The sequence below is a fragment of the Aplysia californica genome, unplaced genomic scaffold (assembly GCF_000002075.1).
Source record: "Aplysia californica isolate F4 #8 unplaced genomic scaffold, AplCal3.0 scaffold00020, whole genome shotgun sequence".
Taxonomy (NCBI): domain Eukaryota; kingdom Metazoa; phylum Mollusca; class Gastropoda; order Aplysiida; family Aplysiidae; genus Aplysia; species Aplysia californica.
The window spans coordinates 1,246,373-1,272,305 of record NW_004797290.1 but is presented as its reverse complement, the minus strand read 5'-3'; the positions used below and the strand labels follow the sequence as shown (position 1 = coordinate 1,272,305).

Here is a 25,933-nt window from a genome sequence, read left to right as displayed (position 1 = left end):
TTCAGTTACAATATGATTTAATATTGCTCTGCAGATCAACGACAACACAGTGTGGCCGGCCCACCAGAAGAAACAAACAATCACATCTGCTACACTGGTCCTGACATACAGGCCACTGCTCAGTCACAGCTCACGCGTCCCACACACAGAAACAAATACATGGGACTGAGAGATGAGGAGAAAGGCTGGAAAGCAAGGGAATGATTAGTAGGTTAGTCCATCGTTACAGAGACACATACATATCATACATGTATGCACATATCAACAACAGGTAACCACAGGCATAAGGCAGGCACTTGAGAAAAATAATGTGAGCACCTCCTTCCAAATAAAATTTGTGTATGGAAAAGCAAAACACTTCCAACCTTACAATTATAAAACGGACATAAAACCACTGGGACATCGGGCAGTTACACAAAGTGTATCAGGGACTTTTCATTTTCAACCGAAGTCAGACCACCACAAGCAACAGCGCAGGTCATAGTTCATAAATCCTATCACCATTGTTCGTAAACAAAACTCTAAACAGATCCACATCTTCAGGGCAATCTCTTTACCTTTAAGCGTAAGGGGAAAATTTAAACTAGTGTCTCTTGTTCAAATCAAATGAAGTAATCTTTCGTTTTTAAATACAGGTGTTTTTACGTCCTCATCAACACAATTTTGATCATTTAAGAGGCGGGCTTCCGACCCTGTCTGTCAAGGCCAACCGGGTTGAGAAGGATACGACATCCCAGCAGAAAGACCAAGATATTCCTTAAAAATTCTTCCCACTCAGGAATCAAACTAGGGTCTCCTAAAAGTGACAGTGAAGAGCCCAACAACTACACCCCTGACGCCGGTTCAAATAATGTAATATTAAAACATTATTAAAAAACCCATATATATTTTATACATTATGTGCTTATGCACAAATCGTTGACTACCCGAATGGTACATGTTAACTACATTTCTTTTAAAAACATGACTAGGACTGTAAAATACTTTATTTTTTTAATCGACTCACTTTAAAACTTCTTTACAAAGGCAGACTGTGACAATTATCAGGAAAATGCAAAATACGCAACTAGATCTGTATGAACATACCGATGTGGCAGTAGTCTTCATATACTGACTTGGTTAAGAGTTAAGGACACAATGACCAACACAAAATACTAGAAAACCAGCAGTAAAAATATCTATGACACACAGAATAAAGTGCATCAAAGAAAAATAACCTACAGTATAAAGTGAAATTATGTTTTTTTTAAACATGATTTTCTAAAACACATCACCAGTTGTCAACAAATATGATATCGCTATTCCTCTATGATTCACCGACAACTTAGCTCACCTACCATAGAGGCCTAATTGTAAACACACCTCTTTTTAAAAGGCAATAGTCACTGGGTGAAAGACTAACCAAGATTGAACAAAGATATTACAAATCCAAGATGTAAGGGCATGATGTGTTGCTAGAGCTATTGAATGAAAAACCACTGAAAAATTACTTGACATTTCATTGAGCACCAAAAAAATAAGTACAAATTCTCAAGCTTGCAATTACATAATGACTATAGTCAATACAGTGTACACAGAGCATTTTGGCTTGGCAATCCTCAACAATCTGCTCTTCCATTCACTCCACAATTCTTCCATTTGTTCCTTCCTCAAGTTACCCTCACCAACAAGGAAGAAAGAGAATTGATCTCAAACGAACCTTCAAGCCTTCATCAAAAATAACTTTTTACCATCATTTAACATTCAAAACGGACACAAGATACAAAGCAACTTGAGGTGTGTGAAAGATCCTGTTGCTCAGCTTAACAGTAACAGTAACAATTTTGTTCAAAACTAGGAATGATACAGGATTTTCCTGCACATTTTTAGAATTTGATTGCAAGTAAGATGTACCAGCATCATTTTCCCCCACCGCCCAGTGAGTTTTATAATCTCATAAAGAACAGAATAGGCCGAGTACAATGATTTAAGAGGCAGGATGACTTGTGTTATAACACCCATCAAACAACACAGGTACACTAATGCCCCTTAGGGGATTCATAAAAACCTGGGTTGCCACTCGGCACACATGGCACTGCCTCACAAAAGAGAAGAAAGCACAGGGAGGTTTTACTCTTATACACAAACTGGGGGGGAGGATGAAACAATGAGGAATGTTCCTTTCAACAAAGTGGCCTAAGAATACTTATGGTCCATTGATCACACTACAACATTTGAAACAAGCATTCATATTGCGTACAGAGGTCATTTCAACTTTCACTCACACAACCCACAATCTAAAAGCAGATCTTGACACAAAGTATGACAGAGAGAAATTTTAAGACTTTGTGCAGCACACTGCATTTGGAATTACTCAAGTATATGGTGTTGACTATTAATGTACTGCGTCCCGTAGTGAGTTACCTGATTTAAGTTTGTCATTTAAAGACTTTGTGCAGCAGAACTGCATTTGGAATTACTAGAGTATTTGATAATTATTATGTATTATTAGTGAGTTACCAGATTTAAATTCATCATCAACGATGACAAGCAAAGTGACAGACTAGCAGAACCAAGGGAGATAAAAAATGAAACATTCCAAGGTGTTGGCAATATCTCCTTCACTGTGCCATGCACAGAGTTCTTGCTGGCTTCCTGTACACCATATGATTAAGTGCTGACAAAACATCACAAAATGACTTGAACAACCCATATTGTTACCTACATTCTATATTGATAACACAGGGTTGATTGTGCATTTGTTACCTTTTAAGGTTAAACAATACCCTCTTTAAAAACCTTTTATGACACAAAAACAAATCCAAGTTCAGTCACAATTTTTTTTTGAGCTTTCAAAAAGATTAGACAACCCTCAAAACATTGGTGCTGCACACATTACAAATATAATTTGTTCAGATTTTCAAACACCGCAAATGTTATAAGTCCTCGTTTTGTCTGAATAACAAACTACAAATCTCATCCTGACAAGAGTAGCACACACTGTCTTGATACTCGCCTTGTCATTCACAGATCAAAAGAGGCACATAAACTTTTTATTTTCGTTTCAGTAACAATTTGGCGCATCATGATTTAGTAGTAAAATTTACAGAAACTTCCCATTAGGGCATTGAGTGGAGAGAGGAACATCGACACTACATGTACAAAAGGGACATAAATGATCGTACACTTTCAAAATTTCTGACATTTCCAGAGAAGTGGTCTTTCAAAAAATTACACCAAAACAAACCGCATTCCCAACAAAGCGGAAAAAACATAGCAGATATATTCTTTTTAATACAATTCATAAAACATTTTTGTAAAGATACGTCTGAGACACTAGAAGTCGAGAGAACTACAGGGAGGCTGGGTACGCTACGCTGACGACTGAATTCAAGTTGGTCAGACCAGGTGAGACAGGAGCATTCAGACTGAGCACACCGAAGGCTTGCGAGTTTTTCAGTTCGGAGGTGGACACTGCTCTCACCTGAGCTCCATCCTTAGCTGCGGCACCTGAAAACACAAAACAAAGCTTGTTATGATTTACTCACTCACCATCACTACAGTAATCACAGAGTGTAGCATTCAGAGCTGGGAGCTGCCATAGACAAATCAGAGGGATTGTCACTTGCGTTACAAATCCAACCAATACCTTTTTACTGAAACTTCCACGTCAGAGGGCCCAATCGAGAGTTAAAGAAGTGAGACAGAACCGGTCTTTGCCTCTTTTACTTACTACACATACAAAGGTAACGGCTGTTTTTTATTACCAATTTATACTTTCGCCATTTGACTTAACCTGCCTCTTTCATCTAATTACGCCCAAAGACGTGGCCAGTATACAATGATTGCAGTAAAAAAACGTATCAACAAAATCCATTTTGAGGATGGAACAGAATCCCTGGTTTTTATTCCAGTTGAGAATTTAAAACAAAACAACACAGTTCAAATTCATTACACAGCCCCTCACTAAAATTGAAACGTCAATCTCACCTACCACCTGTATCGGATCTTTGCAAGGAATAAACACGGGATGAAAAAGGTAAACATACTTTAGAACTTGTTATTCCTTCACAATTATATTTCTTTAGGGAAGCATTCAGTAACTTCAGAGCAGAAGAGAAAAAAGGCTATGAATTTACAGATGTTCTTATGAAACTTTTACACCATCATATACATTAGTGCTTAAATGCAAAAGCACCACATGAAATCCCTAACCTATCAAAAGCTGCATCCATCAAAAGATAAACATACCCAGAAAACTTAACTCACTGACAGCCATTACCAATTCTGCATTGGTAGGCGTAAACATACACGGAAAACGGTGAACCCCCACCCCTGCTAGTCTAGTTTCCTTCATTGTTTTTACACTATTTACCAATCTGTGATCTGTCTCGGCAGCTGTAGAAAGGGAACGTAATGGTTTCAACGCCCATTTAAGTTTGTAGTCACGTCCCTAGATCCAATAGTGTATCTTTCGACGGCTTTTTCTTTAGGTGAGAGAGTTGCAACAGGTTTTTTCAGATCTGGCCCACTGTTTTGTGATTTTAGATTGAATTAAAACATAGTCCAGCCTCGAAATGAAAAACCATTCCTTTCGTTAAATAGATTTTAATATTGAACAAAGCATAACACATGGTCATAAAAGTGACTTAGAATGCTTAGAACCCAATTATCCTGTAAAAAAGATTTTAACATGCCTTTGAAGCTGCTTCATGAACTTTCTCAACCAATAGCTCAAGTAATTCTGAGTTTATTTTTGCAATATTTCAAATAATCATACAAATAGAAGTGTGACCCCTATTGAATAGCTGTTTTGACCAATATAAAAATGATAATTGGGGAAAATTCCAAGAGTCTACTTTGAATAGTTATCTGACAATAAATGTTCTTTAACCCCCTTGAGAAGTCAGCAGTCGGGACCAAATTGGAATTTCAACCCCCAGCAGTCGGTGAGTTATTCACTAAGGCTACATTAACTTACTGATAATATCAGCCAAAGGAATCTCCTTGTGCACTCTGTACACAATCACATTGCCAGACAGATTGGCAGGAACTCCAAAGGCGCATCCTTGAACAGAAAGAAGTTCACACTCTGACCCCGCCACGGTGCCACACACCTGAAGGACTTCTCCACCGGCTCCCTGCAGGTCTATACGCACGTATGTGCTGTCAGAGCCTTCTTTGTATGTCGAGGTTGTCTGTGAACAGAAGCATGGAATCACATTAAATCTGCACAAAAATAAAATCTTGTCATAAGCACTATCAATACTCTAACATGCCTCTTTGGCAACGCATAAGACTTCTCGTATGCAAGCAGATATTATGTGACTGTGCTAATACCTAGCCACTGAAAAATAAGGTGTGAGACTTAATTTGGGGCTAACAACAGCCTTTGCATGCCAGCAAGTTGCTCATGAATAGATATATGTTAAATGCAACACAACTGTAAATAAGCTGTAAGGACAAGAATGCCAGCAAGTTGCTCATGAATAGATATACGTTAAATGCAACACAACTGTAAATAAACTGTAAGGACAAGAAAAATAATTCAGACTTCAGTTATTCTTACGAAAAACTACCAGGTGGCAGATTAAGCTCAACCTACTAAGCCATCAGTAAGTGGATCAAGTTCATGTTTTATATTGCTCTCAGCCACGGTAGATGGTTTCCTATTTCAGATACTACAAATATCCAACACAAATAAATAGCCTGATGATGGGTAGGAATATCGTGTCTGGAAAAGACAGAGGAAAGCCAGTGCAGCCATCTTAACACTTATCTATGAAAATGTGTCAAACATACCTTTATAATATCGCCACCGTCCCCTGCTACTCAGTAACACCACCACTTTTGTGTCTTCTCCGATTTCAATTCAAATATGAAAATAAAATTTAAAATTCCACTGTAATCAATCTCAATGTCAAAAATATTACCTTTGACCTGATTATGAAATTGATTGAAGGACTTTCTCTGTACCCACAAATTACACACAGCCTTATAAAAATTTGCCAGGGAAGGCACTTACAACTACTCCAGATTGCTTGGCATAAATAGGTGCGTTGACCAGATTCAAGCTGATAGGAACAAGGTCTCCGTTGTCAATAGCAGAAGTCTTCAAGAATCCAGCCATGACTGATGCAATAAGGAAAGTTCCAGCTTTCTTCAAAGGCTCTCCTATGAAAAGAAAAAATCTCAATGTAAAATAAGACAAGCTATCACAATTCTGAATATTATTTTAAACAAATAAAATTTGTTGTTTGTTTTAGCAGAGGTTTTTGGGTGCTCGCAACTGCATAAGGTCATATGAGCACCAAAAACAAAATTTTATGGATATTTTGATGTATCAATTGACAAAGTGCAAACATATTTTTTGAGTTTCACCAAAGATGATTAATTTTTCATTTTCAAATTTTATCCACATCCAAGCAAAATTGTGTTGCGCAATCGCCTCTTACAGGAACCGAAGTTGAGAAAAACACAAATAAACATTACAGATGGATTCTACAAATCCTACTGAAAATTTCGGTGTATAATATGTTGATATTTATTTGACTTTGTGGCCCCAGAGACCTTTGAACTGCACACTAGTCATCAACTCATTTCGCCCTCCCAAAAAAAAATTTGTTCACAAGCCCAATATAATACGTAGCGAAGTGTTAAAACACTCACTACACATCTCAAAAGCATTGCAATAAGAGCAGTAAAATATTTTTCAATTTATTTTTTTAAAAGGAGTGAATAAAAAAGAACAAAAAGAACACGCATCCATTTACAAAAAAACATAAATAAAATACTTGATGTAACGTTTTACAAACCCGAAGACTCCGTGTATACTTTCAAAGTCCATTACAAAATACTGTTTTTGAGCAGATGGCAACATTTAACAATACTGATAGACTAAAAAGTTCTGAGTATTGATTCACTAAAATCAACGTACCAAACATGACAACCTCTACATTGGTGATGGACATGTTCTTGGACAGCAAGCTGCCTACAGCACCGAGTCTGTCGCCCAGCTGCACCCACGGCTGTGTAGCGGGACTCAGAGCATTCGCAAGAGCTGGAGCGTTAATCTGAAATAATCACAAACACCATAAGGCTTTCCACCTTACATCTCAAGCAATAAAATATATAAAAGTTGTGTATCCTCATAAATCAGGAAATGGAAAGCAACATCAACACAACTAGAAAATAAAAGATATTACAAAAACTTCAGTGGACATTCACGAACAGCAACTGTTTTTGGCAGCTTCAATATAATGCATTGATCTCATCAGAATCTACAAACACTTTCAGACTCAAATTCCACTTTTTAAATTGAACTCCTTTTCACCAAAGTCTTTCCTCAAAACAAAGGGTTTACATAAAAAGAGGACCATAAAAAGGGAAATAACTCAGTTGAATTTTATTAAATCAAAATTTGATTGGTATTGGTGCAAAGATAACCGAGTTATTGCCCTTTATAAGGTCTTTTTTTTTCTTTTTTTTTTTTTTACTTTTTTTTTTCAAAGACGTTACTAAATGGGTCATTAATGAAAACAAGTCTACCTATTTTGATAGTTCTTCATCTAATGAATGAACTCCCGATAAAAGAGATTTGCTTCAGGTAATTTGATATTAAAGCCATCATAAAGGAATGTGCCCGAGCCGCTGCCAGCTGTGACCGGCATAGTAGTTCCGACCGCGAGCCGCTGGTAGTGGCTTGCCAGAGATAAAAAGTTAAGACACCTGGTATCATAGATTCCAAAAGTATAACTGAATGCGTAAAAATGAAGCACACTGACTCGACACTGTTCATAATTCAATATATGTGAGGCAGCGAGGTGGAATCAGGCTCTCGCCAATTTTTGGGCATATTGAGTTATTCCTATCATCTTAAAGCTTGTTCATTTTTCTTGCTTTCAATGAAAAAATTACCCATCCCTCTTAAACAGAAGTGGAGATATTTTGGATTGAATGAGGTGGGGGTCACCTGGTTTAAGAAGTAAAATTAGCGAGAAAATGGTCTCCAAAGCTAGGTAAATTCCAAAGCTGGAGAGTCCATGAAAACTGTAAATTTATGTTTTTGTGCCTTTAATCCACGTTTTCGGTGAACTCCTCAAAGGAATGTGTTTGTAAACGGACATAAAAGGTATTGAGCAAAAAAACAAAAATTTGATAAAAATTGCTAAGCAGGGAGAAAACTGCTGTTTTCTTCAATTTCATTATTATTTTGACGAGAGCCTGATTCCACCATGCTGCCTCACATTTGGAAGAAACAAGCCAAACAGAAACAACAGAGAGACAAAAAAAAAGAAAGGACCTACGAAGCAACACCAGCTAATGATCATACTGACACTGCACGTGTTTGCTCAATACTAGCAGTACATCTACAATAGGCATATCAAGTGTTGACAAAACAGAGCTCTCATACTACTACAATCTGAAGAGACCAACAACAGATGACAAAGGATGGGGAAAAACTCACAGCTCCAAAGAGAGATTTCCCCTGAGCCAGGTCTACAAACTGCTGGGCTATATCTTCAGCTACTCTGGTCTGGGCCTCGATGGTGCTGGCACCTAAATGAGGGGTGGCGATCACATTGGGATGCTTGGCCAAAGTGTAGTCTTTGGGTGGCTCCTGAGTAGTTGACAAGGATGAAAAAAAGGATGGAATGTAGTCTGTCAGCAAAAAAAATGAGGCCACATTGCAAGTTCACACCATAGAATACAAGACAGTCTAACAGGGCTGCCCACCTAAAAGCAAGTTTTAGTAATCAACAAATAAAAAATTAGTAATCTGGCTTAGAAATTCGTGACATGGCCATGTATAGTCTTCTTCCCCAGGGTGTCAAGGACAGGGGTTGTTTCTAAGTATAAATGTAACATTAACAAAGCCACGATGAAAAAAAAGGTCTTGGCAGGCTCATCATTGTTGAGTAGGAAAAAAGGGAAGAAAGGGGGTGGGGGTACTGCTTGCATAAACAAAAGAAATCTTTTGAATTACAGAGCACCCACATACTTTATGTAGCTAATTGTTTCAAGTTTCAAACAATGATCCACTATTTTTAAATTCTCTCATTGGCCTAGGCTGTCACCCACAACACAAAAGGGCAGGAATTTTCTAACACCTTGTCAACCTAAAGTTTTCCTTTACTCCTGGCTTTGTTTTGCAAAAGGCAAAGAGGTACTGAGCAACGACAAGGGCTCAATGCAGAGAGGGTGTTAAAACTGTTAAAGTTAGACAGCTGGTATGTAACATAGTCACCTAGACTGTCCAATCTGGTAGTTTTTCTCCCCTTGATTGGCAGTGGGTTTTGGTAGTCGAAATATAAGAAAAAATATAATATTGGAATCAGGGATCGCATGATCCTATGTTTGTACAACTGAATAAAAATCATAGTTATGCCAAATTCGTGATGATGGGCAGCCCTGGTGAAAGTGAAGTGGTGAAATTTTAATAAGCTGAATGTTGTTTATGTGGTGCCAACAGGAATCTTTCTTAACAATTACTGAGCACAAGAGAAGTCAAATTTACAAAACATCTAGGGTATTCTTTAAACAGTGCTTCCACCAGCTGAAGCTGAAAAGTAAGGAAAATTCTGCAGGGGGTCTGGTTTTAGAGGGTAGAAAATGGCATTTGGGAGTCTGTTTGAAGATATTGCCAACAGCCCATAATATTTATTTTTTCACCAACATTTTGTCTTGTTTGACTTCATCACCAGCATATCTTTCCAATGCTGGAAATGTTTAAAAGCAGGTTCCCCTTTCATTGCTACTATAATTCAATTAATTTGTAGTCGCTCCATTGACAAGAGGCAAACCTGGGAATAATGAATAGATGTACCTTCAAAATACGGTTGCGCAGCGTATACCCACATTTTTTCTAAATTTTCATGTCTGAAAGTCGCCTGTCACAACCTCGGAACACCACTTCGAATTATTCTTGATTTTATACAGGGTGCTCACTACGGACGGGATCGGGCGCGGGCCGATCGCCCGACTCGATCGCCTCAAAAACAAACGTGTTTGTTTTCAGCTTCAAAGCAAACACGGTTGTGCGACCGAGTCGGGCGATCAGCGCAATCGGCCGATCCCATCCGTAGTGAGCACGCCCGTGTATCAGCATAAATTTCTTTCATTGCGGCCCTTATATTGCGTTCACGTGCCGTAGAATCTTCGCATTGATAATTTCTCTAGATCTAGATAAAATTTGTGAAAAAAGTTTCTTTCCTACAGTAATTTTCTGTCTAAGATCAAAATCAGTCTTGATCAACGTGCAGATTTTCCAGCCGCGGCAACAATCCGAAGATAGACAGAAGGAATGAGTGAATGACAGAAAGGAGGAAGTTGGCACAAAAGGTTCGCCAGATTTTGATCCATCAGCAGGTAAAAAATGTACTGCCGACCAACACGCAATGAAGGCATGGGACTGGGACATAGCGGTATAATGTCTGATTGCAGGAAATGCGCAATTTGGCAGGTTTCTACGTTAACTTGTTGCCGAGAGAATTAAATTACCGTAAATATCCGTAACTTATACAAGACGATACGAAGGCGAGTACGGAATTTTGGCAGTCCTGCGCTGTCGCAGTTTTTTTACGGAGGGATTTGATAACGATGGAGGGACAAGTACGGAACTGGATTTCGTAAAAATACGGAAGAGTGGAAGCACTGTTTAAAGCAATATGTTGAACATGAAGAACATGCGCAATTCCATCACCTAAAGTAACATATAAACAACCATCAATTATTTTTCTCAACACAAAAGACAAATAATGGGGGAAAAAAGTCATGAACAATTATTAAAATTGAACTTTATAGATATGCTTGAAGAATCAAACTTAGTGATTTAACATTTTTAATATCGAAAAGTATATTTGATGACAATCGATGGCAATCAAAGAAGACTAAACAGAGTGAACCGAAAATGACAGAAGACTACAATACAAGATTTCATTTAGTGCCATGCAAAATAATTTTTATACATTAAGTATAGATTTTTAAAATTCCATTGTCACCCACCTCCACAAACACATCAAGACCAGCACCGCCACACTGGCCCGACTCGAGAGCCCTAAGTAGGGCAGCTTCTTCAATAACACCACCTCGCGCACAGTTCACAACTTTGACACCTTTTTTGCACTTAGCAAAGGTGGCATCACACAAGAGATCTGAAATGAAGAAAAAACAAATATTATTTTTACTTGTTATTCAATTAAAATCTACAAGACAAAAACTTGCACACCAGTACCGAGGCAGCTCAGAATGACTTTTTTTGGGGGGGCACTCTAATCCTTACATTTTTATACATTTTGCTTGCAACACTACTAAAAGAAGCAACAAATAGATAAAGCAACATACATAGACTAACATATAAGAGAATGGACATTAAAGAATTGATTAAATGCTAAGATGCATTATTGACCATTTTTCAAGATTTATTGAAATGTTAATGCACTCTTGGAATTGAAGGTCACTCAAAAGCAGAGATTCACCCCCCACCCCCTACTTCAAAATAAACCCGAACCTCATTTTTATTCACCAGTACTCAGGGTTTATTCAATCATACTGACTTTTTAGCTACATGTATCTAAATCTTTCACATGTGCAATAAGTTTTCATCATTGACTCCCAAAGTATCCAAGCTTGTGCAAACAAATATACTTTGTACACAGTAGAGTACGATATGATGAGTAAAAATACATGAATCATCCCAGACAAAATGTCAAGACCAATAGTAATAAATTTATGAGGATGGACACTATAAAAACTTTTCACACAAAAGTTCAAGTAACTAAAAATACGGTTACAACAAATTCTGTACAAAACACAGCAAGTCCATTCACCGAGCAGGAGCTTTCAACATAATATTAATATTCAATAACAAAGCAAGTGCATATGGAGAGCTTTAAAACCTCAAACAACCCTCGTTAAAAGAATATCCCACTGAGAATTCCAACAAAGCCATCCACATTGTAATCTAGGAAGATACCAAATGTAGTTATCAGAGCAGAAATTTTCCCCATCCTCTGAAAAGCAAATACATGACGAGACTCACGCTTAGTCTGAGGGATGAGGGGTGTATGCACTGTGATGAAGTCTGCTCGGGGCCAGATCTCCTCCAGGGACAACGACTCCGTGTTGAACTCAGCACTTTCAGCAGGGCTGACAATTGGGTCAAATCCAATGGTCTGAGGAGGCGGTTGTGAAAGAAAACTTATCAAAAACAACTAACTATTAAAAGTACATTTCCTTGCAACAAGAGCTAGTGGAAGAGTGGTACAGAAATAAGGACCAAAACAGTGACAAAGTGCAGTTGATGATAATAAGTAACAGATCAAGAACCAATGTCTCCCCATCAGTTTCCAACTCCATAAGGATTTGTCTACCTTCTTTAAAACACGGCTACATATAAAGACCAAAAAAGAGTTTATAGGTCAAAGCAAAAGTAGAAAAATTAGGTATAATAGACGATTTCCATTTCACAAATATAAAAGAAATCCTGTGACCAACAATGATCATGATACTTTAGTTTTCTCAACCTCTGTGAGCATGGTAGCATAAAAAAGTAAAAACTCATTAAACCTTGTATCAGAGGGGATGCAAGACCAGAACTTCAACTTGACATTCCCTTTTATCTGCATTTTACTTACCTTTTTTCATCATTAAAAATAAAACATTCAAATACAACGCCAAAAAGGGAGGTACAAAATAGTTTAAAATCTCTTTTTAAGAAAAAAATACTTACAGTCATGCCAAATGACTGCATGCGCAGGGCAACTTCCTTGCCAATTCTACCCAGTCCAATGATGGCAAGGGTCTTTCCATAGAGCTCTGAGCCCATGAACTTCTTACGATCCCACCTGCCTTCTTTCATAGACATAGAAGCAGCACCAAGGTTCCTGAAATTTTTTTTTTTAATCAGAAATTCCAAACACTATTAGCAGCCTTTACAGAACAAAGCATGGGTGAAAACTAACCCTGTTGTACTATCCAAAACCAAGATTTTAAAAAAAAAACATTCAAAATCTATTTCTCTAATTTCATTATAAAACTTCTGCAAGAGATGTTGGTACTCTTTCTTAGTTTACAAAAGGTACTGAAGGAGACTTCATACCCTATGTCACCAGCAGACTTCATGCGTACCTAGAAAACATAGGCTCAAAAGAAAATCGAAACTTGAAGCTTCAAGTATATGGGATACAAAAAGAAAAAATGACACTGTTCTTGGCGAGTACTACATATCTTGCGAAGTTGAAGATTATATTATGTTGTACAGTCGGCACTGTAAACTGCAGTGCATTACAAAAAGCATTTTAAAAAACTAGGCAAGTGTAAGATACTTCTATAAAAGTAACTACTTAGATAAAATCTCATAGGAGTTCCGAGTTTGTGACAGGTTTGTTAATGAAAAGAATATAATTGCCAAGATTGGTTTCTACTGAGAAAGTCGAAAAATAAAATATTTTTTTAAAACTGACATCAATTACCCCTCTAAGGTAGAATAGAAATTTTTCAGTCCCATAAAACGTCAAGGATTAAGACCTGTAACAGATGGTCCTTAAAGTAAAGGATCTCAAAAGTGCCAACACCCCACACACACACACACACTTTTTTGCTATTTAGCAACAACTACATGAAACCACTAGTCAAAATACCAAAAAAAAGTACCATTGTCTAAGAAAAAAAATTTTTATTGCCCACTGGTGTTTGTCTTAATTAGTGTCCTTGTTAGCCTTTTTGTACCTATGTTTTTTGTTTATGGGATAGAGGTTGTTGACCCAAAGCCCAAATCCTTTGTCTTGGATGTAGATGGACGATAGAAGGCCAAAAGTCTGTCACGGAAAGTAACAAGCCATGTTTCCCCTTACAAGGGAGCAAATATGTCATCAATCATCAATGCTTTTCTCACCCTTGATCAGGGTACAGGCCACAAACACTTTCCAAATTTCCCTTTCCCCGGCAAGGCTTCTGGTATTATTCCATGTGTTCCCACATTTTTGGAGATGATTATTCTCCAAGACTCTTCTCCAGGTTCTATGTGGCCTTCTCCTTGATCTCTGAATCCGGGGATTCCACTCCCAACACTTTTTTTTGTTATGCAGCTGCCTGGCTTAAGTAGACGTACCAAACAAAAAACACAAAGACATCCTACAGCCATTCAGTAAGGTCAAATATCGAGACAGCTTACCTTGTGAGAGCAATGATGAGTGTACACGTGTGTTCAGCGGCACTGAGAGTGTTTCCTCCCGGGGTGCTGTAAAATCAAAATTGAAATTAATTACTTGCAGTACAACAAGAAAAATTTAGTGCAAATAACTGATCTGTATATCAACATTCACAGTACTCTTAAAATTAAAAGCTAGCTAAATTAAATGATATACTGAGATTTATTCACCTATGAAAATTGCAACGGACACGCTTAGTATAGCCTATGAAACATTATGACCACGGAGAAGTCAGGAGTCAACCCCCCCCCCCCCCCCCCTCCTCTGCACGATGGAGGACATCCTCAAATAATTCTGTAGAGTCATCTACTTCTAACTAAACACAAAATTTACACGAATTCATGGATGATATGCTTCAATGCAATTTTCATGTGATACTTTTTACAAGTGGAGCTGGATAATATAATCTGCACACCAGCTGGATCTACTGTAACAGTCATCGAGTCACTGAGAACGAACAAAAAGCTTTGAAAACCTGAATATTTCAGTATGCATGCTAATTTCACAAGTGAGCACCAAAATACATCTGAGACTCCACTATAATATTATACTTTCAGTATATTGGAAATTTAATCATATGGAACAAAGTAAAGACTTTTTGTTTTTCCTTATTATCAATCTAGCTGTTTCAAAACGGACTTTCACCCTTCAGCCAGGAGAACGTACGATAGAGTAGTGATACGTGACGCATGAATGGTTGATATGTCCTACATAAAGTACTGTAACTGTGTCTCGCTGCAGAGAAAGAAGTGACAGTGAATAGATAAGCACTTATAGGGGGTGCCCACTAGTGCGATCAGATCAGGTCAGGTCAGGTCAGGTTGGGTTGGGTGGGGTCAATTTGATAGTCGGGGCTAGACAAATTGAGGGCGCAAAGCAGCCATTGTGGCACAAAATTGACTGACTCGGTCGGTGACCTGCAAAAACAAGCGCGTTTGTTTTCAGGCCTGCAAGCCGCGCGATCAGGTGGTTTGCAGCCCATCATAACAAGGCTGAGTCAAGTGTCCATGTTGACACTCACAATCTGGTGGCACCCTCTTCAAAAAAGAGCGGACTTTGCGATCAGAGTTACCCTACTTATGTGAAAAACAAAAACTATCTAATGTGCTATTCCAATATTCTTCTAGAGAAACGAAAGAGAGCTTCAAAACAAAGACTGCAGCGCCATCCGAACCAATGCGCGGACTTCTGCGGACACTTTTTTGGCAGGGTGAACTGTCTTGTTATGTATGATCTTTGATGACAGAAAGTCATCGATGTTTATGGGATTTCAGACTGCCGCAGCACTGCAACAGGGAACTGCGGAAAGGAGCCTTGGAACACATTGAGGTTAAAGGTTTCTCTACTTTAACTTCCAGGTCGTCGGGTACAATCGTGCCAGGGTTGTAGTGTGCACTGAAACCACCAGAAAATGACCCGACCTGACCCGATCGCACTAATGGGCACCCCCTATTACAACAAATTTACAGTCAGCTAGAATAGTTCCCTCAATTAACTTACTTCATGACTATGACACCCTTCCTTGTGGCAGCCTCAGTGTCAATATTGTCCACACCAGTGCCAGCACGGCCAATAATCCTGAGGTTTGTTCCAGCATTGATGACATCTGCTGTTACTTTTGTTGCTGACCTAACAATCAACCCATCATATTTCTGAAAAAAACAACATATAAGAGTATTTAAAGTGAGACTGATATTTCCAATATGTATATATATACAATTAAGACAACAAATTTAAGTCACTGGTTCCACACTCACTTTGCTACAGATTCAAAATCATCAGTCACAAACATTTCCCTTGTTCAGAATGTACACATTCCATTTGGGTCAAATTTATTCGAGAAACATTAATGACCTCCCTTTACATAAATTTCAATGTTGCTATGAAAAAGAAACCAAAGTGAAATGCAACCAGCGTTTATTCAAACAAACCTTCTTGAAACTTCTTGTCAAGTTCCCAATGTAACCAATCTTACTTAAAATTCCTTTATAAATTACAAAACAGGTCTTTCAAGTTACTCTCCAGACAATCTACACTATGACCTCAGCCTAGTTAATCTAATAAGAATTTAGTCAAATAGAGCCAGGTAATTTTTCATTTCATCAAGTAAATATCATATATATATATCCCTTTAAAAATCGAAAAAAGTCGGTCAGCATTTTTCTTTTTTTTAACAGATTTTATGACTGTACAATTAAAGTAGTAACAATATAATACAAAACAGCTCATTGTTTTTATGAGAAGCATGTTGTGCTGGCTTTCATCCTGCTTGTCATAATACAAAAAGAGACAAACATAGAGGCTTTCATGATGGCAAAAAGTCGTTCACTGTCCATGCACAAACAGGGACCAAAAAAAATTCCCGCACATGCAAAACCAACAACTTTCTATCTTACTTTAAATCATTTTTAGCTGTTACAATTAGGACTAACAAAAATACATAGATGATCTTAAGATAATTCTCTGCATATTATGTGAGAGTAATGGTGAAATCAAGCTCTTGTCAAAATAATCAAATCGAAGAAAACAGCATTTTTCTGCCGAGTATCCAATTTGGGGTTTTTTTTTGCTTAACACCTTATGTCTATATTTAAATACAAATTTCTGTGTGGACTTTCCTGAAAAATGTTGATTAACCCTATCCTTACGCCCTGGGGTCATTTTGTACCTCAAGGGTTGTATTCTTTTCATTTTAGAATACTTCTAGAGTACGAAGATCTCTTTGAAACTTTCAGTATTTCTCAAAAAATCATTTTGACAACCTGCTAAGCGTACGGATCAGATAAACGAGTAAATTTCCTCTTTGGAAAGAGGTGGCACAGAGTTCCCCACGTCGTATGGATACAATAGTAAAACACGACATGTGGATAATGGATAGGGTTAAAGGCACAGAAATATATGTAAATTTTCATTTCCCAAGGGCTCTAAAGCTATAGAAGTAACCAAACTTTGGCGGCCATTTTCTTGATAATTTTACCACTGAAACCAGGTGACCCCCACCTTCTTCAACCAGAAATATCTCCAATTCTATTCATTTTTTTTTTTGTTAAGTGTTTTACGGCGCTCGCAACTGCATAAGGTCAAATGAGTGCATTAAATATAACACTTAAAAATTTTCAGTAGGAAATTTTGAATTTTGCTAGGGTGGCGACCACAGCCTATTCTTTTATCGATTTTGGACCATCAAGGGATCTAACGTGTACAACTTGCACATGGGACCTCCGATTTTTTTCGTCAGTGTCAAAGAAGACTAGATGTAGTTCTTTCCTACCAGAATATCAGGGATGTAGCTGAAAGGCAGCAGTAAGAAGGAGCCAAGGAGTAGTGGTAAAAAGGCAGCAGAAAGGGTCAGGAGCCCAGAGGAGGGGGCAAAGGAGGAGAGGGGGTAGGGGCAGAGAGTGAAGATGACAGCAGGCGACAGAACATTGTTAGAGAGCAGGAAAGGAGGTGAAAGGATACAATTTTTTAGAAGAAAATTTTCTGTCGCTATCCAGATTCAAACCCGGGACCTATTGAATAAGAGGCCAACACCTTACCCCCCCCCCCCCCACCCCCAAATGAAAATTTAGTATCTTTTCATCGAATGCAAGACAAATGAACAAACTTTAAGATGATACCAATACCTCCACATGCCCCAAAATTGACAAGCACCTGATTAGGAGTGATTCCACTGCGCCGTGACCTATATATATATATATAGATATATATATCTTTATTCTAACTACGAAGTGTTCGCAGGATAATGACTATTCGACTCAGTGCCCTACAATGACCCTTGCTTTTACCCTTGACCTCAGTTGAACTCTCCTACTCCTTCCAAGTACAATCAATTTCCTCACCTTAGGCCTATCTTACTTATAGTAGAAGACCATATTAAGTGCCCTACTTTAACTCTCAATCCCGAGCAAACGAATGCATGATGATAAAGCGAGGTACAAAATGTTCCCTTTCCAACTTCTTTCATTAAAAGACAGGAGATGGGCGAAGAAAGATATTTGGTAAATTTATAAGTAATCACATTTCTTTAATTCCTTTTGTTCAAAAAGGAACTTAACAAGAGAAAACTAAAGGAAGAAGTTGTAACTACAAAGCGAGTAAAGCTTTGTCACTTTAAAAAAAGGCACTTGGAGGCGAACTCTTATGATTTGACAGAATGTTCCATTTCCAGAGTGAGTGAAAAGTTTTTACTTTCTGCTAGAGAACCCCAAACCCGAACATCACCACCACGCAGACCCACATAAATCTACATCTAACACAAGCACTTATAAATGAAACACAACCACAAAATCATCTACAAAAGGCAGAAAGGTATTAATTTACTTTCGCTCTCATCTCATGCTCAGACTGTGTGTATAGCCCTTTTTTCTTGTTTATTTTTATTCCTTTTACTTTAACACAAATTTTGACTTTAATATTCGTCACAAAGTATTATAGTTTTTGAGATACAGTTGGTTGAACTTTTCTAAGACAGAATCACACGGGAGCAGGAAAAAAATTACATTTTCCCTCTTGGAGGTGAAGGAGTGGTGGTTGCAGAGGCCCAGCCGGTGGGATAGCGGGTCACCTAAAGTGCTATCCTCGCCTCTCTGAATCTGATAAAATGGCACGCCATGCATCAATTTTTCTTACTGATTGCCAGTGCTTCCATGGTAAAATTAATTTCACATCCCTGTCTTCCTGGGAAAGTTTCCGGGCTGGTACTCCCAAGAGTACTTTCCGAAGTACTGGTAAAATTTCACCAAAATTCATCACCCAGACCATAATTTGCACCACCCAGGGCTCACATGAATGGGGTAGCATCTACCTTCAAGTCACACCCCTTCTCCCTTCCTCGCTTGCAGGATGGCGTAAAGATTAAAACGGACGGAACCAAACTTGGGAGTTTTGCTTCAAATCAGGGCTGAGCACGCATGAATGGCGTTTTCCATCTAAGACAGGTAAAAGCCTGCTGAGTGGAAGGAGTTTCTCTTTCCACTTCCGAGTTGCGCAGGTTTCCACTTAGTAGAGGTAATTACCAAGGTATTCAAACAGGGGAGAGCGGGGAAATTCAGTATGACCGGTTTCCACCTTAGAGAGGTTTCCATTAACGCAAGTTCAACTGTACAATATTTGGACTATTTATTACAATAGAAGACTTTATTGCTTATTTCACATGTTTTTAACAATCAGAATTGGGGGGAGACTTATACGGGTTGCCCATTTCGGATGGGATTGGGTCCAGTCGGGCTGTAGGTGAACGCCCTACTCGTCACCTGAAAACACATGGGTTTGTTTTTTTGGCAAGGAGTCGTGCGCGATCGGCTTGTGCCACAACAGCCGCTTTGTGCCTTCAATCTGGATGACAAAACAAACCGTCCCAACCAGAGCCGATCCCCCAATGGGCACCTTGTATTAGGGTAGCATCCCCCCCCCCCGAACTAAAAAAAAAATCTGAGTGGTTTCAGGTATTTCAAGGCTAAAATTTGATATTTGGCACTGAACTTCCAGATTTTTTTTTTCAAACAATTCATTTGTGACAATTTCAGTTGCCATATTATGTATGATGTGTCACGACGCAGTGGAGTCAGGAGCCCATCAGTTCTTTGGTTTTTTTGGATACGGAGTTATTGGTGTATTATCTTTAAAGCCTGTCCATCTACCTTGCTTTCGGTGAAAAAAATATTCATTTATCTCGGATACAGGTCGAAATATTGGCGATTGAAGGAGGTAAAATATAAAAATTCCCAAACCAGCAGAAAAATGACAATTTCTTTACTTTCATTATCATTATTTTGACGAGCGCCTGATTTTACCACACTGCCCCATACACATAATGTAAGTTCTGCAGCCAAAGGCTGATTTGTGTTGATATACTAGGCCTGTTGAACTGATAAATTTCCTATGTCTATGGGTAAATTTTTACTTTCATTCCCACATGCTCATCAACACTACTCTCAAGCACTCACAATTATATTTCATACAATATAATTATAAAATGAACACCAGGGCCAAAATATGTTTGCATACATCTCACTCTTTTTAAATGCTTTTTCAGCACTGGCAGTAAGAACCCTAAAGATACAGCTATAATATAAAGATTTTAAAAAGGGAGATTCCACACATGCTCATCTTAAGTGTAACAGAAACACAGAGAAACAAAAAAGATTTAAGCAAGTCGTCCAGACACCGCAAGTTCATAATCAGAAATATCAGCAGTCCGTAGCAAGTGTTTAAGAAGTATTCTAAGGCCTATTTTTTTTATTGTATAAAAAGTAAGGTGTGTATACAAAAACTGGAACATCAGAGCTAAGGAAAGATCCACTGATCTCCCAGCATAACTTTAATCTGAATTTTGTAAATATTCATTAAAGTTAAAGTAAAGTGTCCATCCCCTGAAAAACCAACTTATCTGGAGATCTCATGATGATGCATTTAATCATTTAATGTATGTCTCAGTCTCCCCAAGTCCTTGTAGAGCTAACTAGAGTCTTAGCATATAATTTTTCTTTCACTCCAGGTTCATGTGGTCTTGAGATACGGTGTTCATCTCCCATTCTATAGGTCCCCAGATCAAAACCTCACAGCACGACAAATTTTCTTCTAAAAAATTTTCTTCTTTCACCTCATTTCCTATGCTCTAGTCATGTTCTGTCTATCATCTGTTTTCATCTCCACTTTCTCTTCCCCCCCCCCACCACCCCTGCTCCTCTATACTCCTGACTCTTTCTGCTGCTACTTCTGACTCCTTAGGCTTCCGGGCCATAGAAACTCACGCCTCATGTCTCACGCCTAAATGCATGAGTGGATATTTTAAAATGAACTGACATAATCTTACTAGCGATGGGCCATTATAGACCTCTGCTCACGCCTCATACTTCACAGGTCACAGCTCATGCGTGAGCCAAGAAGTGAAGAAGTGAACATGCATGTTCACTTTTTTCAGGCCCGAGTCGGGGGCAGACTGGATCAAAGCACCCCCCCGGTAGAGCTGGATGCAGGCCAGATTCCATTGTCAACAGAGTGCAATTTTTATTTTCTAGTCAGGATGGATGATTACAAATAAAAGATTAATCGAGTCAGTCCGAGCAAGGCCTCTGCTCTGGGACCCATGTGATCCTGACTTGTGCGACATCCTTGTATAATTGTAAAAGAGTTCTTCATCAGGATTGTCCACGAGATGCAGGAATGTCCGGTGAAATTCTCCTCTGGACTCTCTGAGCAAAATATGCTCTCTGCACCATACTATGCTCTGTCTCTTTTGCTTCCTTCTGAGGAACAACAAAATCAGCAAATCTTCTTCGTCAGATGATTCCATCTTAAATACACCACACAGACTGGTGTGTGAGCATAACTGGACCGTGAGACGTGAGTTTCTATGGCCCTGAAGCCTTACGGAGCGTGCTTTCTTTCAGTCCCACCCCTGATCTCACGAGAAAAGGTCTTACACCTAAACTTCTCGGCTAAGGGTGAAAAATCTCGGAGGCCCTAAAGTTATTATGTTTAAGTTTAAGGAAGGGCTTCTGTAATGAGTAACCCTATCCCTAATCCAAACCCTAGCCTTAATCCTGACCCTCTATTTAGACCGATTTCATAGTGTTTGCTTGTTACGTGTACGTGTAGATACTGAGACTAGATATACATATGCCCAGTTACCGTGTACATAGACACTCCCTAAGTTTAATGATCCGAAATTCCTTAATGATCTGTGGCTCCCAATAAACTACTGGCTATTCTCACCCGCCCGGAAGTTCTCGCAAGACCAACTCCTCCCCTCTTCTCTCTCTCTCTGTCTCTTTCTGAATACTGTCTATCGGTGTGGACGATCAAATTGACCAAAACAAAGTTAAAAAATGATGTTAAAACACAAAAGTAAATTAATTTGGTTGTCTACAAAGATGCTACGGCTATTTAACTTTTCGAATCGAGCCGAACTACGCAGGTCGCCATTTTGTTTTGCCCGGAAATTCTCGCGCTACTCCTCTCTCTCTTTCTCTCTCTCTCTCCACTGCCCACAGACAAAATTGTACGCTGTTAGTGTTAGTAGGCTACAGTTGTAATGGAACGTTTGTTCACGGCACAGAATTCTACAATTTTTCTGTTATCACAGTGTAGAATTCTGTGGTTTAGGGTGAACGCAAAATTTGGTGAACGCGCACCGGGTGAGAATAGCCACAAGACTCGCCTGCACTATTCTCACTCCGGGTGAGAATAGAGGTGGCCCTATACTATACTAGATCTCACCCTGTTTCTAGTTGTAGGCTGTTGTAGACTAGCGTATTAGTTACTCTGACCTTTGTAAAAGTAGATAATTTAGATCTAAACCATGACATCCCTGATGGAAAAGGGGTTGTCTGAGGCTGTCCAAGTCTGAATTAGAGTGTTAGTAAAGTAAGAGTCGATCTCTAGTACAAATTCGTGGTCAGTGTTTTCCCCCAGCATGGTAAAGAAATGTGGACGTGTGGCCTATTGTCCAGCTTGCCCGCCGCACAGACAGCATAGAAACAACGGTGTAGATATCTAGATCTTGTGCAGTGTTGTGTATTATTCTTACAGGTGCGTGTTCTGCAGACTGAACACAACGTAAAACATTCATTGCTGTGGCAATTCAGTAGAGTAGGGGCATCTTGAAATCGAGACATCCCTCCCCTGTCCATCTTAATTTTTTTTTTAAATATCGGCTATCGTCATTAATGCCCGACGGCAACATAGATCTAGATCTGAATAAGAAACCCTTCACGCAGTCTTGTTTTTGCCTACGTGACAACCTCGACTCTCCTCTGTGGAGGAATTAGGAGGGGATCCGCAGCACTCGCCACACATGTTGTCCCATTCATCGAGAACGTTTAAGTTTAGACAAGGTTTCTACTCTTTTTCGTCTGCTTGTGAAGAAAAGAACACAAAAAGTACAGAAATAAGCTTACCGGTATTTCTGCTAATAATTCCTCTTTGGAGAGTTTTGTGTTTTTCACAACTTCCACTCCGTTGTTTTGAAGAATATTTACACATTTCGGATCAACTTCGTCGCTGATCAACACTTTCTCGAGTTTGATCACCATGCTGGCTTTGGTGTGGTTAGTCTGTTCCCAGAGAAAGCGTGAACGCAAATAACCCAATTTCGGGAGGCCAGCCTTTATTATTGGTCCGGCGATGCGCACGAATATAGCCATTGCACTAAAGGAGGGCTAAGTATGAAGTCTTTTAGACATCTATCAGACACAGACTACTTCATTAGCCTTTACAAGTTGCATATAATCGAAGAAAATCACCTTCAGGTAAATCCAATGACACGGTAACCCTTTTTTGGCACAAGAACACATAAGTTTAGCAGAACTATTTTTGACACAGTTTCTAGAGTTAATAATAATGTAAAGAGGTTATGGGTCACAGGTTGAGGGTCATAGTGTTCTATGTCAAACTACTAGTACTGGGCCTATGATTTGATTGAAATGGTAGCCTAATAAACCACTCTGGACTTTGACAGAGGTGATTGCTGTCAACTTTGACTGAAGGAAAAAGTAACGGAAAAGAAAGGGGAAAACAAAGTGCTCAGGGAAGCCATTTTTGGGGAGAAAATAGTATAGATTCTAGATCTACCCTCTAAAAGCGTATCTTGGTCAAGGTCCCATAACATGGACTTTCACTGACTCCTGGTGTTGCCTTTCCGAGGACCGGACGGTTCAGGCTTCCGTGTTTGCTTTTTGTTTTGTTTTTGTTTGTAGACCTACGTATTTTTATTTCATCACTTACCGCTCAGTCCATAGAAAAAAAACTGATATTCTGTTTTTGTTATGCCAGTCTTGTTGGCCTCACTCATGATTTGTTTTCTGTGTTATACATGTATTTGGGGTAGGCCAAGTGTCTGATGTACTGATGATGTGTAAGCCAAGAAGTTGTGTAAGGTCCGTAATTATAGGCCCTGCTGTCTCGTGTACACAGATTGCGAGGATAAGACAACACACAATGGATAGGCCTAGCCTACATGAAGTGCTTTTTCCATAAACACTGCTAATCAAACCGAAACACTCATGTCGTCACCGAGTCATTTTTTAACGTCACATTTTAGATTCTTATTTTTTTTAGAAAAAAAAAACTTTAATAAAAAAAATTCGAAATAATATTTATGAAATGAATCAACCAATCTATAGACATAATGTGACATTTCTGAGCTTAATTCCGTCAAATTAGAGCGTAACGGCAACTTTTGTGTTAGCTTCCTGGGAAAATATTATGTTCTCGCCCAGCTGTTACTAGTCTACCTGTTACCAACAGAAATCATAGAGCATGTTTCTGGAAATTAAAGATTTATGGGGCTAATGTGGTGAAACTAGGTCTATTTAGCAGGCCGATAATTTAAAAAAAGCAACAAAAAAAAAAAACACTTCAGTGTTACAATACACGGAAAATTATTTCGGATTAAAAGTGCCACTTAATTTAAGAATCAATGAAAATGTTAAAGTTTTGTGATTCTCACTCTAAGATCAAACACAATTATTGTGTTTTATCTGCTTATAAAAGGCACCACAGTACGGAAACCGCTCTTTTAAAGGTATCATCAGATGTTTTAAATGAAATCGATAATAAAAAAGTCTGTGTTTTGGTTCTGCTTGATTTGTCAGCGGCATTCGATACCAGATCGACCACGAAATTTTACTAGAGAGATTGGAAAAGTCATTTTTACTATCAGGTACTGTTCTAATGTGGTTTAAATCATATCTAGACAATAGATTTATGTCAGTGAAAATTGGCAATGGTGTGTCGGATAGGTTACCTCTAAAATACGGAGTTCCTCAGGGTTCGGTCCTTGGTCCTGTCATCTTTACAATGTACACGCAAAGTCTGTCATCAATAATTTCTTTATATGCCCTCAATTACCATCTTTATGCAGACGATACACAGCTGTATGGATTCACTACAACTGACAATGTACACAATCTTATAGATAGAATCGCCAGATGTATCAATGATATAAGAAAATGGATGTTCAAGAACAAATTAAAATTAAATGAGGATAAGACCGAAATATTATTTCTTCGTAGCAGCGCATGCAATGAAATCGACAATATCAGAATAAACATCAATGGCCACGAAATATCAGCCCAAACTAAAATAAGAAATTTAGGTGTGGTGCTAGATCAAGATATGTCAATGAAATACCATGTATCCAATCTTTGTAAAAATCTATATCTCCAGCTGAAGAAAATAGGGAGCATTAGAAAATATCTATCTGTTGGTGTCACCAAAACTTTAATAACATCACTTATATTGTCAAGGATTGATTATTGCAATTCCTTACTGGCTGGTGTACCTGATGAACAGTTACAACAACTACAAAGAGTACAAAATATTGCTGCCAAAATAATTACTAAAACCTAAAGCATGATCATGTGACTCTTATTTTAAAAGCATAACACTGGCTCCCAGTGAAAGAGCGTATCATATATAAAATCTGTTTAACTTGCTACAAGTGCTTAAATGATTTATCACCGGACTATCTAAAACAGCTTTTAACACCCTATGTGCCTCCTAGAACGCTCAGATCATCTAGTGACAAAACAATCCTTGTTAAGCCTAAAATAAATTTCAAATCATATGGCCAACGCTCTTTTTCATATTTTGCCCCACTTGTTTGGAATAGGCTTCCAAAAACTATCAGAGAAGCAGAAAATCTAGAAATTTTTAAGAAGAAACTAAAATCATTTCTATTTTCATCATATTTCGATTAGACAGAATGCATCCAAGCTGTAGATCGTTGTGAGTTTGTATGT

General features: G+C 38.5%; 1 protein-coding gene across 2 annotated transcripts; it reads right to left on the bottom strand.

Annotated features, from left to right (window-relative positions):
• LOC101864433 (D-3-phosphoglycerate dehydrogenase) lies at positions 1–23,458 on the bottom strand. Of its 2 annotated transcripts, none has more exons than XM_005090646.3 (11): positions 23,090–23,458; positions 15,690–15,841; positions 14,153–14,218; positions 12,710–12,863; positions 12,020–12,152; positions 10,984–11,132; positions 8,447–8,599; positions 6,917–7,052; positions 6,005–6,153; positions 4,961–5,177; positions 1–3,489 (listed from the first exon to the last, which is right to left on the bottom strand). In XM_005090646.3, the coding sequence occupies exons 1-11, from the start codon at positions 23,333–23,335 to the stop codon at positions 3,332–3,334; spliced, it is 1,713 nt and encodes a 570-aa protein (XP_005090703.1). In that variant the 5' UTR covers positions 23,336–23,458; the 3' UTR covers positions 1–3,331. The 2 variants fall into 2 exon arrangements, with proteins under 2 accessions (XP_005090703.1, XP_035827882.1); XM_035971989.1 differs by lacking the exon at positions 23,090–23,458 and adding an exon at positions 21,822–21,873.
• Positions 23,459–25,933: the final 2,475 nt, after the last annotated feature.